This window comes from Moschus berezovskii, chromosome 23 (assembly GCF_049115385.1).
Source record: "Moschus berezovskii isolate FMDL1 chromosome 23, NW_MosBer_1.0, whole genome shotgun sequence".
NCBI classification, from domain to species: Eukaryota; Metazoa; Chordata; class Mammalia; order Artiodactyla; family Moschidae; genus Moschus; species Moschus berezovskii.
In genome coordinates this window covers 22296109-22315851 of record NC_142482.1, presented here as the reverse complement: position 1 = coordinate 22315851, position 19743 = coordinate 22296109, and the positions used below count along the sequence as shown (strand labels likewise).

The following is a 19743-nucleotide window of genomic DNA, read 5'->3' as shown; positions in this document are numbered from 1 at the left end:
GATTGGGAGCTCCCGATCAAAAGTGTCCTGGGACGGGAGCAACTTCCATGCTCTGAAGCTGACTGAATGATACTCTCCTTAGACGACTGGAGTAGTAGGTGGGTATCTTGGGGTCCTGAAAGGAGGGTAAACCCCAAGTCCAGTCCAACACTGCTTCTGGCTTTCTGGTCTCTTCATCTCTAGAAACGTAGAAAGTTCAATGACATGATCTCAGCCAGGTGTCATGCAAGGAGCTGGGAGCTCTGAACTCAAGTCCCAGCCCTGCTGCTTACTTGCTTAGCAGTCCTGAGCAGGGAACGTCACTTCCCTGGGCCTCAGTTTCTTTATCTGTAGAATGGGGGCAGCGTTACATACCTCTCCTGCTCATTTCCCTATTGGGAAGAGGTCAGGTGACAGCTTGATATGAAGGTACGTAGTAAAGAGAAACTTTGCATAAATGGAGGTGTTGTTATTACTGATGGCTGGACTAAGGTTTTATCACTTTATGTTTCTTGGAAGCTAGTCCAAGGACAGGGAGATCTTATGAAAAGAGTTCTGGTGGTCTGCTGCTCCAAGAGGGGTTTTAGGGGAGGTTATAACATTGCATGGCCCGTGGTCTGTGGTCGTGGACAGAGGTCAAGATGGGGTGAGAATGGGATGTGGTGCCTGCACAGACTCTACTGCTGGGTGGAGGGGTGCCGTGGTCGTTTTTGGAGTTCTCCTGCTCTGTGTTCATGACCCTACTGCCCCCGCAATCTTCCCCACTGCTGTGTCTCGGGGTCTGAAGGTCCACTGTTAGGGAGTTCATTGTTTTGGGTTTCAAAAGATCCTCAAAAGAGGCAAATCCCAACCTTTTGGAAAATAGGTATTAGGTGATGTGTGTTTGATGGTGACAATCAGATTGGGCAGATGGTCCAAGTCTAGCTCTTGACATTGAGCTGCAGGTCGACTCTGGCAGAGCTGACCCCAGCTTTCCAGCCCCAGGCTCAGATGCCTCTTTGATCCGAAGCTTCATGCAAACCCCCCTGGACTCTGCTGTGGTCAGGCCGTGGCTGCAGCCCTTCATCCCTGCCCAGCCTCACATTTTAAAGTGGACAAGGACCAGCTGGAGAGTTCTCAGGGATGGATATCCAGGCAGGAGATGGGTCCAGAAGCAATGAGATGTGAGGACACACCTACAGACCTGGGCCATCGGGTGATGGGCTGGCTGGAGAGGACTCAGGGGTGAGGTGGCCTCTCCTCAGGGCGTGAGGGCCTGCCGCAGCCAGGTCAGCTCTGAGGAGTGTGTGTGTGCTAAGTCCCTTCAGTTGTGTCCAACTTTCGTGACTCTATGGACTGTGTAGCCCACCAGGATCCTCGGTCCATGGGATTCTCCAGGCAAGAGTACTGGAGTGGGTTGCCATGCCCTCCTCCAGGGATCTTCCTGACCCAGGAATCGAACCTGCATCTCTTATATCTCCTGCATTGACAGATGGGTTCTTTGCCACTAGCACCACCTGGGGAGCCCCCTGTTTAAGGAGAAGTGAAGTGAAGTGAAATGAAGTCGCTCAGTCGTGTCTGACTCTTTGCGACCCCGTGGACTGTAGCCTACCAGGCTCCTCCGTCCGTGGGATTCTCCAGGCAAGAGTACTGGAGTGGGGTGCCATTTCCTTCTTCAGGGATCTTCCCAACCCAGGGATCGAACCCAGGTCTCCTCCATTAGAGGCAGACACTTTAACTTCTGAGCCACCAGGGACTGTCCTTAATTCCCACTGGCTGATGGTGGAACTATCTGCTTTGAACGGTGGTGAGCTCCCATTGCAGGAACTGTTCCAACAGGGGATGCGAGTGTATGAAGGAGTCTACACTTCTCAGGTCTCTTCCAATTCTAGGAACCTCCTAGGGACCCCATGAAGGAGAAGGAATACCTGAATTGTTCCCACCTAACACTTGGGAGGTGGGTGTGGGAGCAGGAGGGTCCAGTGTTGAAGGAAGAGATGACCACCTTTTCCCCCACTCCAGTCCTCCAGTGGCGGTTGGAGGTGTCCTCCTAGAGGGTGTGGGCTGTGGGTGTGGACCAGTCATCTTGAAAGCCCAAATGGAAGACTTTGACCTCAAACAGGCACTGACCTTTGGTGTTCGGAGTGTCCACGGGCTCACTTGTGCTGATGAGTAGGAAACATGAGCTGAGCGTCAGCCCTTGATTCTCCTACTCACCGCCTGGCTTCCAGCCAAGAGTCTGTGAGCCCCACCCTGTGTCTACAATCTTTGCCTCTGGGACAGAGATGTTAATACCTGGGCACACGTGAGTGTGTTACTCCAGGCGTGCAAGTCACAGCAGGCACGTGTATGGACATGGTTGTCAATGTCAGCGTGAAACAGCAGATTTGTTCACCCCTACATGCGCACGCGCGTGTGTGTGTGTGTATGAGTGTGTTTATGGGAGGCCAGGAGCCCTGGAAAAAGAAGTTAGAATCCAGAGAAGTGGATTCAAGCCCCATCTCTCCCTGCTTCTGGACTGTGAGACCCTGGGCAAATCTCTTAATTGTCAGAGCCTCAACCTCCCACTGCCAGCCTATTGCCAGGCTGGGGCCAAGTTGAATTGAGAGCTTGTGGATGGAGGATGTGCTGGGTGCCCTGTGGCTGGTAAGCTCATTGTGTTTGTATATTTGTTCCAGAAACACTGAGAGCCTCCCAGGCAGTGTGGACACAACAGAAACCAGGCAGACTTGGGCTCTTTCTCTGCTGGATCGAGACAGGGAGGGCAGAGGGCAGATGGATACCCAGAGAATGATGCCCTGTATTTACCCTTGAGGGCATGGGAGGGAAACTTTAGGGTGTTGTGAATTTTCGTAGGTTGACGGTACAAGAGCATATTTTTGGGTCACACGGGTGTCTTAGCCCGTCTGGGATGCCGTCACAAACTCTCATAGAATGGGTGGCTTAGAGAAAACAGGGATTTTTTTCTCACGGTTCTGGAGGCTGGAGTCCAAGACTCAGGCGCCCACAGGTTTGGCGTCTGGTGAGGGTTTCCTGGTTCCGAGGCCAGGTCTCTCTGTGTGCTCACACGGTGGAAGGGGTGAGGGAGCACTTTGGGGTCTCTGGTATAAGGGCATTAGGGACTTAATTACCCCAGAGGTCCCCACTTGTAATACCATCCCACCGGGGGTTGCGTTTCAACATGTGAATCTGAGCGGGACGCAAACCTCCAGTCTAGAGCAACGAGTCTGTGGATGTGACTGTAGGTCCATGCCACGCTCCCTCAGAGTGGCCGGCTGTTTGTTGAATCTGTTGTTTGTAGTCCAGGAGTGCAGAAGGGGAGCAGCTGAACTCCTTCTAGGAAGTGGTGATAGAGCTATTACAGAGGAGTTTGGCAGGTGCGTGAATTGCAGAATGATGTGTCGATGAAGTCAGCATATAATTTAGAAAATAAACCCCAAATGGCAGCACACTTGTGAAAAATTGGCCAATTTCCCTCTCCGCAGTAACTCAAGGTCTGCTCTGTGCACTTCCTCTGGTGTTTTGCTGCTGTTGTTTTTAAATACGTCACCGGTACATGTCAGAAGTCCTGCAATCGGCAGATCATTGGGGTGTTAACGGGTATTTCTGAGCAGACTAGGACTTTGCTCTGAAATCCACTTTCTGTCAAGGCAGTCAACAAGTTTACAAGAGCAGCTGGGTTTTCATGCAGGTCTGCGGCTGTCCCAGGGTTACCATCTGGGGGCATGACTTGGACGGGGTGGAATTCCCCGACGGGCAGGCAGAACTTAGATGATGTCCCAGGCAAAGCAGGGACACAGGACAACAACAAAAAAAGAGGCAGGGAAAAGAAAGATTTGCTTTGATGAATTCTGGATAGGCAGAATTTTATAATTAGAAAGTCTGGAAAGATTTAATTTCAGCACACACAGAATCTGTGTGCGTGTGTATGTATGGTGTGGGTAGTATGTGTGTGTGTGGGGTTAATATTAAAACACAATCTTCTCAGGCAGGGCTTAGAGACTTAAAAAGTCTGAGGACACATCTGCCCCACAGATCTTCCAGGGTGTCTCCTTGGAGAAGGGTAGGCTTTTTTAAAAAAAAAAAAAATGTTTATTTCTTTATCTGGCTACACCCTGGAGTTTCTCTTCCCTGGGGAACACTCTTGGAATGCCAAGGTCGTGCTCCCCACCCCCACCCCCACCTCGCCCTGCCCCTGGCGCCGCTGCAGCTGCTCCTCATCTCGGCCTCCCTCCCCTTCCTCTGGGCTTGGGGCACTGTTGTTTCAGGAAAGCAGTGGCCAAATCAAGGCAGTTTTCTTGAAAAAACTGCACGAAGGAAAACCACTGTCAAGTGGAATTGTCTTGATGCTCTGATTAGAAGTAGCAGAGTGTCCTTTGAATGAGGTAGGAGCTCACTGCCACCATCAGCAATGGGGGAAACCGTTTCCATAGCAATGACAGGTTTTTTTTGGTAATAACTGCGCCTCGTTTCTCTTTCGTGGGAGAAAGATGCCAGGCCCTCTGTGTGGGAGACCCTCTCGAGCCGAGTTAGTACAGGAAGCAAAGGGGCTGGTTTGGTGGTTCTGTTACTGAGCAGCTTCTCTGCCAACCTCATCCAATTTGCCCGATCACAGGAACATACAGAGCAAGCAGACAGCACCCTGACATCATTCAGTGAATCTCTCTTTTTTTTTTTTTCCCCCTTTTTCTTTTTGGCCAGCAGCTTGTGGGATCTCAGCTCCCCCATGAAACCCAGATGTAGCCTCGGCAGTGAAAGCAAGTCTTAACCCCTGGACCGCCAGGGAAGTCCATCAAGGAGTATTTCTGGCTCAGCTAACTTTGATCTTAACATCAAATAGAACTTCGACCTCAAGTTATCTTCTCTTTAAATCATGTGCTACTAAAGAGAGAGAGTAGGGACTTCCCTGGTGGTCCAGGGGTTAAGACTCCACCTTTCCAGTCCTGGGGGTGGAAAGTTCAATCCCTGGTAGGAGAACTAAGATCTCGCATGCCACAGGGCACAGGCAAAAAAATAACACTAAACATTAAAAACAAATAGCTAAATAAAGAGTGAGAGTAGCTATCGGGGAATACAGCATTATTGCCCTCACCACGTACACCCCTGCTCCCGCCCATGTGAGGGCACAAGCTCCATTTCATTCCCTAGCACCGAGCACACTTCTTGGTACATAGTGGGTGCTTGTTACAGGTTTGCTGAAAGAAATTAATGAGAAGAAAGCAAAATATTTTCTTTTATGATTTCTTTTCTTATCCCACTTAATGCCACATTTTGGAGGAATAACTGTAAGGCGGCTTCTGAGGCTTTCAAGAACATTAGACAACTTTCAGATAAAATAACATTGCTGAAAGTTTTCATGCAACTCTGTTGCTTCTTTAAGGAACCTTGAGCGACAAATAAATCCATACAAACTGCCTGCTTCCTCACCTCATTTCCTCCAAGACTGCAAGCATGTGGATGCCCCGCCGGGTGGTGCCCACTGGCTTCTGGCCATCCTCCCCACCCTTCCTCCTGAAACTCATGTTTGAAGGAAGAAAGGCATCCTCGACTGTTAACGCTCACCTTCAAATCTCTCTGTATTTCCCTGTGCCTTTTCTTCCCTCTGTTTATGTATCTTCCTCACATTCACAAGGATCCCTGCACATCTGAAATTGCAATTACAGGTTCTTATTTTTGTCTCTAAGCTGGACATAGTAATAGAAAACATTTTAAAGTAACGAATCAGTTGGTAAACACAGAAGATATAATGTAGCTACATTAATACTTAATACACTAATAATAGTAAATGCAAGATGAAGCTGTATTACAGATTAGAGTAGGCAGCCCGTAAATCTAAGCTCCATAGGAATCTCTGGGAACTCAGGGCTGAGATTCCAAACCATATTTCATTTTTCTCTTAACTTCCACCAAAAGGCAAAGGGTTTCTGAACAACTTCAGAAAAATTGGAATGCCTCAGGAGTTTCAGATTAAAGACACACAAATCAAGGGCACTGCCCACACCCCAGCCTGGTTAAAATGCTGCCCAGAAAGAGGAGGTTGTTTTTTCTTTTCCATGAGTAGTTGCTTCAGTTTGGATGAAGAACGGAAGGGTCCCGGCTGCTTTAAGATGGAACGGGTCCGAATTCATTTATTGTATATTAACTACACACTCTTAGGTATTGTTCAGTTTACTAAATGCTCATTATACATTTATTCCTTTGTTTAATAAGTACTTACTGTGTGCCAGTGATGTGCCAGGCATCTTTGCAGGTGCTCAGGAAACAAGACCTAGCAAAACAGACAAGGGGGGAGGCAGAGAGGCTCAGGCAACAAACCGCTAAACATGTGAAGATGTAATCTTGCCAATAGGAGGGCCCCTATAGGAAGGTAGAGCTTCTCTGGTGGCTCAGACAGTAAAGAATCTGTCTGCAATGAGGGAGACCTGGGTTTGATCCCTGGGTCGGGAAGATCCTCTGGAGAAGAGAATGGCAATTCAGTATTCTTGCCTGGAAAATTCCATGGACAGAGGAGCCTGGTGGGCTACGGTCCATGGAGTTACAAAGAGTTGGACACAACTGAGTGACTGAACAAACACACATACGCACCCCGGTGGTTGGGACGTGGCACTTTCACTGCTGAGGGCATAGGTTCAATCCCTGGTCAGGGAACTAAGATCCCCAAACCCAGTCTCAGGGGACTACAATCAATGTGCTGGCAGGGTGCTCCTCCCAGAGGCTCTAGGGGTCTAGCTGTGAGATTGGGGATGACCTACTGTGGACTGGTTTCCTCCTCTGGGACACGGAACAAGGATACCCGTCCCTCCCGGGGATGCTGAGGAATTTAAACGAGACAACGGCTTTGAGAGTTGATAGTACTCACATGAAGGGCGGGTTGGGTGGGCACACAGATCAGCACCACTAGCCCACCTTGCAGTCTCCGTGGCCTCTTCTAAGGGAGCTGTCTGTTTCGGTTGTAGTGCAATGGAGCCTCCAAGGGGCCCAAGGAAGCCTCTGTCTTGGAGGAGAGCCAAGTCTCTGGAGAGGCTGCAGAGTGCCCAGAAGGATTCAGAGTCGTGGGACTGCCAGGGCCCTTCCCTGCCCACCGGCCCCTTCAGGGAAGTTCTTTGTCGGACGGCCAGTGATGGGACCAGATGTCTCAAGAGTCCAGTTCAGTCTGCGGAGGCTCAGGACAGCACGGCTGCTGCCCCCAGCCCAGAGGATACCAAGGACCTTCTCAGCAAGCAGAGGCCTCTGCAGGATGCCAAGAAGGACAAGGCCCAGTGGCAGGCCCCGCAGGGATGGCTGAGGTTTGTGGTGAACTTATTCTTCAGGATGGGCCCTGAGGATCCCAAGGAAAAGACCAACAAGAAGGCAAAGGGAAAGGAGGGCCCCCCCGAGCCCACAGAATCCCCCGAGAGCCCAGGCGAGCCAGCTCCCAGGAAGAAGGCCCACAGCAAGAAGGCCAGCCGCAAGAAACACAGTCAAAGGAAACATGGTGTGGAGGAGGCCAGGGGGCCCCGAGATCAGGAGGCCGAAGGCCAAGAGGCCAAGGCGGCTGAGGCCTCACGCGGCGAGGGGGCTGACCTGGGCCCAGCAACCAGGGGTGAGCAGACTGTGCCTGTTTCTATGGTGACCCCATCCCTATCCCTACCCCAAGGGCTGGGGTGCTCTGAGGTGCTTCCTCAAACCTCTCAACAGAAAGGGACTTGAAAGGTAGGGCCACCATCAGGAACCGCATTGCTTCTTAGAGGCAGAGCTGCACAGGGCTGAGAACTGGAGGTGAAACCCCAGTTCCACCACTCACCGGCTGGGTGACCTGGGGCTGGAGACTTGCCTCACTGAGCCTCAATTTTTTTTTTTTTTTCTCCACTGATACAATGGAGACTATAACAGGTAGCCGTAGTCCAGAGCTGACATATAGCAAGGGCTTCATAAGTGGCAGATGCTATTATTGTTAAGTACTCAGGGTTGAGCACAGCCAGGGAGAAACATGAAGGCAGAGGGGAAGCTGAGTGGGAAGCTCTATCCTCAAACATTAATCTATGTGTGAGGCCTGGGGTAGGTGACAGGGAAGTAGAAACAGCTGGCTGCTGGTTCTAGATTTGATTCCATCAAGTTTGGAATAAGTTTGCTGTGTGACCTTGAGCAAGTTGCTTTCCCTCTCTGATATCTCTTTGATTCTCATTTGTAAAATGAGTGAGCTGGTCCCTAAGGTGCCTTCCTTGTCTGACGTTTCGTGTCCTAGAATTGAATGTCCCACAGGCAGCTGGAGAAAGATGGAAATTTGCCCCACAGGACTCAAAACTCACCATGTTTTTCATGGGGAGAAGAGATCCAAGGAAGATCCAGGATACTTGGTGGTGGGGGAGTGGAGAAAGATGTCTGGGCTGAGGCAGCCTCTTTTCAAATGGAAACCTTGGAGGGTTTCTGATTTTTTTGGTTAAGCCTAGAGCTGACTCCAGCAGCACCTGGCCTGTTGTGAATTCCATGCCCTGTGTTGATCAACAAAGTCAGAAGAATGTCACTGATACCCACACACAGTCCCACAAACTTGGTTTCATCTTTATTATAGGTGGAGAAGTCTCTGATCTCCACCAGTTCTTGCTCCTCGAAGGTGGGGGTGCTGGAGTCTGGAAAGTTTCTTTCCAAGCCATAGGTCCCCAGCAGGAAGCGAAGCTCAGAAAGCTTGATACTGCTGTTAGCAAACAAAATGGATTGCTCCAGATGACTGCTTGGACCTTGGATGTTTAGACTTCACAAAATGCATCTGCTGACCTTGGCTCTTCTGGTGCTTCTGGTCCATTTATATTAGAGTTTCACAGAAGGGAGTCTCAGATATTAGACTGGCCTCTGGAAAATGCTTCTGCCTTATGTATTAATGAGCATGGGAACTTTTTAAGTCATTTAAAATTTATAGAAGGAATATATACATATATATATAAACACCCACATATACATACATAAATATTAAATATAGAAGAGTGGAAAGAATAGTTCTGTGCACATTCACATACTTGCAATTGTTAATAGTCACCCATTCTTGCTTCATTGTTGCTGAACCCCTTTAAGTAAAGTGATGCTTCATCCTTAAATACTTAGACACACATCTGCAAGAAATAAGGACAGTCTCATACACTACCCCAGTCTTGTTATTGCCCTTAAAGAAATCTATAAGGCTGTATTAATCTAATTTCCTACCAAGAAGGGGAATATTTTTAAAGATATGAAAATGGAGGAGCTATGCATCCGTCAAGGAGTAGCTGAAAGGCATTTAATTGGTTATTTTGCAGGAAATTTGCAGTATGATTGTTCTCTCACGTGAGAGGGAGATGGCTGGTAGACCGAGTCAAGGAACAAAAGCCTAACAGGGTTTATAAATGAGAGGGAAGGGGTAAGAACATCTGCAATCTGGGAAAAGGGAATCTTGTCTGCACCTTCTTTTGTGTAAACTGATCAGCTGGCAACTAGCAGAGGCCACTCTGGGCACAATGTCTTTGGGTAGGTTGCCTGGAATATCAAAAGAAAACCATGTACATCATTTGGGCTTCTGTGTAAAGACTTGGCAGTGTGGTTGGGGCACCAATGTGGCAGGCTATCTATGTCCTGCCTGCTGGAGTGCCTCTCTCCACCTCAGATAGGCTGGCGCTCCATCATTTCCCTGGCTGAATTTTGTAGGTCGAATCATCTCTAACCTTGTAAGGTATTTCCAAATGCAGTTTCCTTTGATGGCCTGGCAGCTTCCTGAGGGATCCAGGATGGGGCTTAGTATTCACATGTCACAGAGGAAGTGATGAAAGCCCAGAGAGGTTAAGAGACTTACCCAAGGTCACACAGGTTGGGTCACAAACTCAAAGTAGATGTTTACAGATCTGCAAATTTCAAAGGAAATTGTGGGGTACAAGTTAAATGCCTGAAGGACTGACTCGAAACTTCTGCAAAAAATTGCATGCTGTGGCCTAGTACCCTTCACCTGTGGATCTTCCAACCCTTTCTTAGAAGGACCAGGCCCTGGGATGTGTGCTCCCCCATCCCCAATCTGTGGCCTAAAGGAGCTGTTGTAAGAGGACCCTCACTTAATCCAGAAGTCTCAAGTTGGTCTCAGAAGGCCAAGGCAGTTATTAAAGAGTCCTCTCTGCGCCTGCAAAGATTAACCTGGTGTATTGGTTTGCTTCTAGAGGATATCATCATCCAGAAGATAGTGGAACTGCTCCAAAAGGTGGGAGACCAGTGGGAGGAAGAGGTGAGGCGCTGACTGCACGGATGCCCAGGGTCACGCTGCCTTCCCTCCTTGCTCAGACCCTACCTGTCCATCCGGGCCTCCTGCTCCCCTGCTCCGGCCTCTGTCACCAGCCGTGCCTGGGGCCACCCTGCAGCCCTTGGGTGCTCCTCGGTTGCTTCTTGGGGCGCTTTTCCCTCTCCTGAGGGTCAGGGGCCTGGCTCAGTTTCTCTCTCATCTCTCCCACAGCAGCATCAAGCCCTTCAGTCTGTGGTGACCCCACGCAACCCAGCACCAGTCGTCAAGAAGAAATCCCAAGAGAAAATGTCTAGCCTCAAGAGAGCCTTTTCTTTTAAGAAATACGGCTCTGAGGAACCCAAGAGAGCAGGTGCCGCACGTGTGTCCAGTCCAGAGTCCCGGCAGCCCAAGAGGCCCAACTTTCTGCCCCTGTGTGTGGGCGGCCATCGGCCCTCCAGCTCCAGCCTCCCAGGTGAGCAGGCTTACGGTTACCATAGCAACACTGCCTCCCGCACTGGAACCTTCCACATGGCTTGAATTGGCCATTTGCTGAGCTGCCATCCCAGTTCTGAATTTCGCTCTGCCCTGAGCAGTGTGGGGAGGGCAAAAGGAACGCCAGAAGGTTACCTCCACACACCAAGCCTCATCGTCTAGGCAACCTAGCTAAGCCCCCGGTGGAAACTGTGTTCAGAGAATTCCACCAACTACCATGGTCTCTCTGCAGCCTCAGCTTCCATGCCCTGGCAGCGGGTACCACATGCAGGAAGGAACTGGAGCCTGGGAGGCAGGAGATCCGGGTGCTGGGCTGCATAATCCCTAACTCTGTGCCTAAAATCTTCTCGCCTGTAAAAATAAGACATTTTCTGGCTGTGTATCTGTCAGCCACCAGTCCTCATCTTAGGAAGTACATCTTATTATCTCCATTTCACAGATGAGGGAACTAGGGTTTCGGGAGGTAAAATCATGTTTGTGGTCATGGGGCCCAACACGATGGAGCCAGAGTTACCAGGAGAGAGGGTCTTCCTGGTGTCAGGGAGGAGCAGCCTAGCAAGTCATCCTTACCAGGGGAATTCACATTTTAAAAAGGAGGAAGCAATGTTGAACACTAAAGAGTGGATCCCCGGTGGTGGGATCAGGCCACAGGGGAGATATTTTCATGTAGGGGGAGCCTGGCTGCATTGGGTCTAATTCAGGCCAGGGCATCATCTTCAGTTGGCAGGTGAAGCCAAGATAGTGGCGGGATGAGCTTCCAGGGGAAGGAGTGGGGTGACGGAGAAGCCCAGGACAGGCACAGCTGTACGGATGGACATGCAAAGGGATGAGGGAGCTTGGTCTTCAGTACAGTGGAGCCACGGCCCTGCCCAGCAGCCCCCTGCCACCCCCAAAAGGCCTCTGCACGTGCTAGCCATGGAGCGCACTGAGTCTCTGCTGACTTCTGTGCGTTAGTCAACACCCTCAGGCTGGTGAAGCTCACCCACCGTTTCCTCTTGCTTTTCAGGTGTGGAAGAACCTGAAGTCCTAGAGGCTCTACCTACAGATGGTGGAGATCCAAGTCCCTTTGAGCTTTGCACGCCAGCAGAAAGTGGGGGACCCGACGAGGACCTGCAGCAGGACAGAGCCGCAGAATTCAGTCAGTACCCACTCTTCTCTTCTCAGAGTCCCCTTGGAAAATGTCGGAGCTGAGCCCTCTACTTCCAGAAGAGAAACTGAACCAGAGACAGGCAGTGACCTGTCCTTTCCTGCCTCTGAGGACTGCAGGCTGGGGAGGCAGCTTGGGGTCCAGAACACAGGCCCTAAGCCAGACTGAGCCTCGGTTGTAAAACCACAAAAGTAATAATGCCCTCCTTGGGGAGGCTGACACTAGGAGATGCAAGGAAAGCTTTAGTCCATGGCAAGGGCTCCGTAGATGGTACATCTTTAGAAGCTGGATTTGAACCTGAACTCGGACCTCTCCAGCTGAGTGATCTTGGACAAGCTTCTTCATCTCTGGTCTCAGTTTTCTCATCTATAAATTGGGGATAAAAATAGTACCCACTCCCTAGAGTTATTGGAAGCTCTCAATGAATTCGTGGTGATGAAGCATTTAGAGGTGTACCTGGGAGCTGCTAAGAAAATGTCAGCTGCAGTTTATTGTGACTGTTAGTGTTGTCGTGTAGCACAGCTTGAGAGCAGAGCCTCAGGAGAAATAAAGAGGACAGGAAGAGGGGGAGAGGCCCTAGGAGAGAAGCTGAACTGATGGTGGCTGCCACCTTTATCATTATTATTTTATCATTGGCAGAGCCAAGTCTGTAATCATGTAATCACTGTCCCTTCTGTGTGTCTGAAGATCTTCTTTCCCTACCTCTCCCATTCTGCCTTCTTTGCTTTTCACAGAGGACGACGTGCCTTGAAGGAGAATTGAGAAGGGCCCCTGATCTACCTAGAAGAGGAGGAAGGAGCAGGGAGGGGGGATTTGGGACCAGACGGCCTTGAGGCACCTTCCCCTGGAGGCAGGGGTCTTGACTGTTTTTGTAAACATAACAAGGCACGTCTAGGAATTCATTGATTCATCAGCAATGAATGAATAAGTGAATATGTTCCCATGGTATGAATAAGTGGATGAATAAATGTATATGTTCTCAGGGCTTCCCTGGTAGCTCAGCAAGTAAAGAATTCCCCTGCAATGCAGGGGACCCTGGTTTGATTCCTGGGTCAGGAAGTTCCCCTGGATAAAGGATAGTTGACCCACTCCAGTATTCTGGGGCTTCCCTGGTGGCTCAGATGGTAGAGAATGCACCTACAATGTGGGAGACCTGGGTTCAATCCTGGGTTGGGAAGATCCTCTGGAGGAGGGCATGGCAACCCACTCCAGGATTCTTGCCTGGAGAGTCCCCATGGACAGAGGAGCCTGGAGGACTACAGTCCATGGGGTCCCAAACAGTCGGACATGACTGAGCGACTAAGCACATGTTCCCATGAAACCAGCTCTGCCCTCAGGCTACCTCTGGGGAATCCGTGGTCCCCACCATGGGTTGGACCAGGGGTGACCTCAAATGCAAGCTCATTAGCACACACTCTGGAGGCCTGTGAGAATTGCTGAGGGAGCCACCAGGTCTTAGGAAATGAAGACTAACCACAGAAAAGCTTTTCTCAACACTTTAGGAAATGAAGACTAACCACAGAAAAGCTTTTCTCAGCACTGAAGTGTGAGCAAACCCTTTGTTCTTTTTTTTCAGAAGAATTCATCCAGAAGATCATTGCCCTACTCCAAGATGCAGAGGAGCAGTGCGAAGACAAGGTGAGGAAGACATTCCCCACGTAGACCCTGACCCTCACTTTGAACACCCCACCCCAACCTGGCACAGTAACTCCCCTGCCCCTCCCCCAGTCCTACATCTTGCCAGAGCCTGGCTCCGTCAGCCCTCCTCCCTGGAGCCTCCCCTGACCGCTGCAGGCTGTGCTTGTCTCCCCAGCTCTGCGCATCATCACCCTTCTCCCCTAACCACACCATCTGGCCCACAGTGGGTCTCTGTTTGTTTCTGGGGCTGCTGGTCTCTTTCCTCAACTGACTTGTAAAGTCAGGGGCCCTGACTCAGTTTCCCTTATCTCCCCCACAGCAACTTCAAGTCCAGGAGCCGGAGGTGGCTGTAGAAAACTTGGCCCCAGCCTGCAGGAAGAAATGCCAAGAGAGAAAGTCAAACTTCAGAAAAGCCTTCTATAAAAAACACAGCTCCAAGGACCCCAAGAGAGCAGGGGCTGCGGGCGCTGCCAGCCCAGACTCTCGGCCACCCAAGAAGCCCAGCTTTCTGCCCCTGTGTGTCGGTGGCCATTGGCCCTCCGTCTCCAGCAACTCTGGTGAGCAGACCCAGGGTTGCCATGGTAACAGAGGCTGCCTCTGGCCCCGTGGCTTCCTCCAGGGCAGAGTTGGCCAGATGTGTGGTGTACCATTCAGTCTTGATTTTCACTCTGAGCAGAGTAGGGTGGTGTGCGGGCACCAAGAAGAGAAAGGAGTTGGTTGATGCCAGGATTCACCCCCAAAAACACACACTCTCCCCCGCCATCGTAAACACCTGAAAACAAATATGGTATGAGAGCATCACCATACATAAATCAGAATCACCGGGAAAGGTGATAGAAAAATACAGATTCAGGTTTGGTGAAGTAGGACGTGTCCTGGGCCTCTGTTTTTTTACTGCACTAAGGTGTGAGGACCCCTGGGGTACAACAATCCCCCCCAACATTGGCAGCGTGCCCGCTGCATGCTGTGTTCACACATTTCATTTAATTCCCCTCACAACTCTCCCAATTGACAGATGGAGAAAGTGAGGTTCAGACAGGCTAAGGGACTCAGCAAAGGCTTGCCAAGTTAAAGGGGAAGTGGGCTCACTTGCTGAGACTTGTTGGCAGGCCTGCTTGCTTTCCTCCCAGATATAAGGAGGCAGAGGGGGTAGGTGAAAGAGAGAATGCGATTCCTGGAGGGACAAAGAGCACTGTGAACTCCTCTGAGGCAGGTCTGGGGGGACTGGGGGTTCCCTGAGGAGCCTGGGAAACCAGGACCCCTCTTAAGCCAGAGACTTTGGACAGCTTCTTGTCAGAACCTGGGTTCAGTGATGTGCTGGTAGATTTGTGACAGGTGCAAACACATTCACAGCAACTCCTCTTTGCCCTCAGATCTGGAGGATCTCAAATTCCAGGGGTCCCCACTCACAGAAGGGGAGCCAGTTGGAGCCCCAGAAGCACCCTCCCAGGCCAGAAGCCACAAGCCAGAAGCGGGACCTCAGCTGGATGGAGCGAATGAATCCAGTTAGTGTCACCCTGCTCTCTCCTGGGACAGCTGCCCCGGGGCTTCCCCTTTGCATGGCTTTCACAGGCTGAACCCTAGTAGGGAACTGGGAAGGCAGATTTACAAATAGCCTAGGAGACTCAAGAAGGGCAGAGAGGACACAGGGTTGACCTTTGAACTGGGGCAGAGTTGCAGGTGGACGGCCTTCTTCAGGTAGAGAATGTCTGTCCATTCTGTGGGCTGTACTTTTACCCCCACCTCACGCCACTGCTTCGCACGAATGTTTCATGTAAAACCCCTAGCTTGCTCTGGATCTCATAACCAGTGGCCTACTGGCAAACAAGCTCCAGTACACTAGGGGCACAGGGTCCAGGGGAAACCCTGATTTGTAGCCTTTGCAGATTTCTGTGGTATAAAATTCCCACCTTGGCTGATTTCAAGTTGCCAACGGTTTATAACAACGGGTCTCCAAATGTTCCGAATATTCATAATTAACTCTTGGTAAGAGCTGCCACCTGCACAGCGTTGTTTACAAGCCCGGCTGATGGTGCAGGCTATTCTGTAGCCTAGATAAGGTCTCAGTTTCCCCATCTGTCAAAATGGAGCTGAATGTGGTGGTAGGTGAGGCTCGGCAGGTCGAAGTGCCTTCTTTGTCTATAAAGCAAAATGAAACAAAACCCTCAGGTTCCAGTTCTAGCTTAGGGGAAGATTTTTCTTTGTTCTTCATAACTAATCTGTGTGCTGTGTTTAAGAGGCAAAATACTCCTGGGATCGATGGATGGGTTATTGTAGAACTTGTCAACAGTCCCTCAATCCTTCTTTATCTTTCTTAGAGGAGCTGATCATCCAAGAGCTGGTGGCCCTTCTCCAAGAAGTGGATAGCCAGTTGGGAGAGCAGGTGAGGAGTGCTCAGTGCCTCAAGGACGGAACCCAAGTTCTGTCCCCATCTTTATATCTGCCCCATAACTTCTGTAAGTCTCTGTTTTCTCTTTTGCAAAATGGGGGATAAATACCTACCTGCCAACTTTAGTGCTTATATAGAAAATGCCAGACACACAGCAAAGGAGATCAATGTTAATTTAAAATAACGTAAAGCTCTGTGTCTCCACCTGCCAACCAGGACGTCCCCCTGTCCAAATCATCCTTGAAGTTCAGCTCAAGGAAGCCTCCTTCCGCAAGTTCCTCTGATCTTGTACTCTATCTGCCCTTCACTCTGACTTGGCACACGCTTCAGCAATTATAAGGCCTCTAATTCTTTCAAGCTTTTAGAGTTTCCTCTATTGCTAGATAGCTCGTAACATAAGGTTCCTTGCCTTTGAAAACGTCACAGTCTACTTGGAGAGATAAACACAGATCACATACAAAGAGGCAGGTCATAGATGAGTGATCAGTGTGGTGGTGCTGGTTGAGTCGCTAAATCAGGTCTGACTTTTGTGAACCCATGGACTGTAGCCTGCCGGGCTCCTCTGTCCATGGGATTATCCCAGCAAGAATCCTGGAGTGGGTTGCCATGCCCTCCTTCAGGGGATCTTCCTGACTCAGAGATCCAACCAGCATCTCCTGCATTGTAGGTGGTCTCTGGTATTGTAGGTGGTCTCCAGCATTGCAAGCAGATTCTTCACAGCTGAGCCTGTAGCCAGTGCTACTGGTACCTCTTCTGGCACCACAGATCACCTGGCCCAACTCCTGACTGCCAGCACCTGCATCCTTTTGCCTGAAGACTGGCCCCTCCAGAGCCATTTACACCCATACAATAGGCCAGCGTGACACTCTCCACCTTTCCAGGAGCAGCCCTCAATCATCAGCTGATGGGAGCTGGTGTCCACATACCCCAGCTCCCTCCCCTCTTCGGGGGATAACTCTGGGGCTCCCAAAATGCCCCAAGCGGATCAGGCTCAGCTGCCAGCCTGAGGGCGCTGCTTCCATTCTTGTCCCCCTGTCTCCACTTCCCCATCCCGGATCACTCACTGCAGGAGTGAGCTGCATCTGAGTCCTAGTCTTTGGATCTGCCTCTGGGGGAACCCAACCTAAGACATTTAGGTATTAGGAGGAGGTGGCTTAGGGCGGGAACTGAAATTCACCCAACATCCACTTTTCACAAAACATTAAACTATCTCACTTAATCCCCTCCTCCCAACAATAGTGTGTTGGGGGAAGGCATTATTACCCCCATTTTACACATAACAGAGGCTCAGAGAGGTCACACAGCTAGTGAATGCTATTTAAGCATCCATTATCTGAATCCAAAGACCTGCATTTTGTCTTTTGGTTTTATTTTTTTTCCCACTTTGTTGTGCTGCTTGGAGCTGTACCTTGCAGAGCAGATTCTGAGAGGCCAGGGAAGGTGGAGGAATTTAACAAGGCGTGCTGTCCCAGGGACAATGGGGCATCCAGCCTGTCTGCGTGGGGTTGATGGAGGGGTGCCAGGGGGAGGGGAGTACCTACCTGCCAGCCACACTGATGGCCTGCCTTCATTTCTGCTTCCAGATCAAGCGACACCCCAGCTTTAAGAAATTTTTCTATGAGCCCTCAGTCTCTTCCCTCAGAAAGCTGGTAGCCACGCTGCGCAGCCAAGGGACCCACGCCACCGAGCCCAAGAGAACCTACCCATTTGTCTTTGGCTTGGGAAAGCAATGTGCTGGCAACAATTACCACACCGTCCTCAGTCTCACAGGCCTACACTACAGGAGACCCAGTTACAGCCAGTTCCCATATGAGGAGGCCCAGCAGGTGAGAACCATCCCCGCAGCACGAGGGGCGAGGGGCGACAGATCAGATTACAAGGACCGGCTTCGTGTCCTCTCCCCTCCCCTGCTTAGTTCAGGACTTCTGAGGTCCAGTTCAAATGCCACCTCCTTGTCCAGGCCTTCTGAGACAATTCTACATCACAGCAGTCTTTATCTTTCCCAGCCTCCCACTTTACCTGCTAATAAGCTAATTAGCATCCTCTTTTATTTGGCTCTGTCTCCAACAGGAGGTGTATTTTCATACTTCTTGATATCAGTATGGAACATCGGACCAGCTACTATCTTAGCTGCACCTTCTTGCTGTTTCATGGGTTGTGCTGCTTGGCTTGCCAATTGAGATGGTCATAAGATTTAAAGAAAAAAGTAGAGTAAGATTACATATCAAATAAGGGATGGTGAGGTAGATGAGAAGGCTCCCTGGGACTGTTTGGTTCTGAAAGGCTTCTCAGAGGACATTCTTCAAGGACCTTGCCTTGACTGATTATGAATATCCTCTCTTCTGCCATCCCTCACTCTTTTGATTGGTTTCAGGCTTTCCCTAATAATCCTCCCTTCCCTGACGCTCTGGGATGGTCCCTGTAGAGAGAAAACGTATTACTGATCTTTTTTAAAATCTGAATTTTCTGGTGGACTCTAAGTTCTCCCCGCCCTTTTCAAATTCACTTAAGATGACCAGCTTACAAACATTTAACCACATCTAAGGTGCGGAAACTACTGAGTGAAGTTGTGATTTTAAAGCAATGAAATGTCCTATTGGTGTTCGAGAAATAGGACCAGAACTTCCAGGTCCAAATGGTCCCCTGGGGAACCAGACTTCTATTGCAATGATGTCACTCTTGCTCAAACCCTTTGTCTCCCCCTGGAATTAACTTTAGAAGCCATGTGATAAGTCTCTCAAGAAAGCAGGCCTTATTTCATGATACTTGTACCTCATCACTTCAATGGCTTTCCTGGTGGAACCCCTTGTGACCTTAGACCTCTCTTTTCTCAGACTCACTATCTTCTGGAGACTGGTGACAATTTGCCCTCTAAGGTGGATTAGGCAACACCGGATGGACTGATCTGAGTTCTTTGTGGAAGATGTCATAGAAACATCAGTTCTGACACGCTCAGGAGCCCTAACACTGTATCTTCTGGTTTTGCCAGCCATTCGTTTATTTATTCACTCATCCATCCAGTCACTGCGTATTCAGAGCCTCCTATCAGCCTAGCTGTTAAGATGCTCTGAGGGCCTGTGCAAGGTTCTAATGGAAAAAGACAGATTGTTTACTGATAATAAAAGTAAATATCAATCAAGTGCCAAATTAGCACTAACTGTGGCCAATAAAGCAAGTTGGTTCTGGGAGCCTTCCAGGAGGCAGCAGGCACTGATTTTGACCTTGGAGGATGGAGAGGCTGTAGTGGGGAGAAAGGACCGAGTGGACACCGCAGGCAGGAGGGCCTCTGTGAGCAAAGACCCAGAGGTAGGAGCCGGTGGGTTAATGAGAAGTCTGTTATCAGGATGGGACCCATACATAATTGGACTATGGCTAAAATCTGTGTTCTTTTTCTCCTCCCAGAACATCACAAGTTCTCAGATCCAGAGTCCAGATTGAAAGCTGTGCTTTGCACTCAAGTTCCCTTGAACTATGCAAACATTGGTAGCTTCAGCCAGGAAACCGTGAAAATGCTCCATGTTCTCCCAATCCGGTGCTTCACAGACATGACTGAAGACAAGAGTGGACAACCATTCTGTGTCCATGCACCATGGTGGGCTCATTGAGACAGAGAATGAACAAGGTGTTCTTCTACAAAACTGGAGGCAAAGGCCATGGGGGAAACTGCACTGAACTGGGAATTGGGAGACCAGGACTCCACCTGCTGACCTACCTCCAAACTTGCTGCAAAACCCTATATGAGTCCCATGTCCCTTCTCCTCTCCAGACCTTGGATTCTGGGCTGGATTAGTGACCCATCAGACCCCTTCTGGTTGTATTATGCTAAAATATCTCTAAAGAGAGATAGCAAGTGCTTTCACTCTGTGGCTAAATATACCCACCCCACATAGCTGGAGGCAATCTTTA

General features: G+C 49.9%; 1 protein-coding gene across 2 annotated transcripts; it reads left to right on the top strand.

Annotated features, from left to right (window-relative positions):
- Nucleotides 1-66: 66 nt before the first annotated feature.
- BNIP5 (BCL2 interacting protein 5) lies at nucleotides 67-19743 on the top strand. Of its 2 annotated transcripts, none has more exons than XM_088831273.1 (11): nucleotides 67-98; nucleotides 6915-7540; nucleotides 10113-10177; nucleotides 10403-10643; nucleotides 11670-11801; nucleotides 13387-13448; nucleotides 13768-14005; nucleotides 14822-14953; nucleotides 15767-15831; nucleotides 17421-17663; nucleotides 19240-19743. In XM_088831273.1, exons 1-11 carry the CDS (start codon nucleotides 67-69, stop codon nucleotides 19273-19275), a joined length of 1872 nt encoding a protein of 623 aa, XP_088687399.1. In that variant the 3' UTR covers nucleotides 19276-19743. The 2 variants fall into 2 exon arrangements, with proteins under 2 accessions (XP_088687399.1, XP_088687398.1); XM_088831272.1 differs by lacking the exon at nucleotides 67-98 and adding an exon at nucleotides 8510-8631 and having other exon boundaries at nucleotides 6919-7540; nucleotides 10115-10177.

Bases quoted from the DNA above. Each gene is read 5' to 3' on its own strand.
- BNIP5 (XM_088831272.1), top strand. From the start codon at position 6,919: ATGGAGCCTCCAAGGGGCCCAAGGAAGCCTCTGTCTTGGAGGAGAGCC. The intron at 7,541-8,509 runs GTGAGCAGACTG...TCTTTATTATAG, and splicing joins CCTGGGCCCAGCAACCAGGG to GTGGAGAAGTCTCTGATCTC. The intron at 17,664-19,239 runs GTGAGAACCATC...TTCTCCTCCCAG, and splicing joins CATATGAGGAGGCCCAGCAG to AACATCACAAGTTCTCAGAT.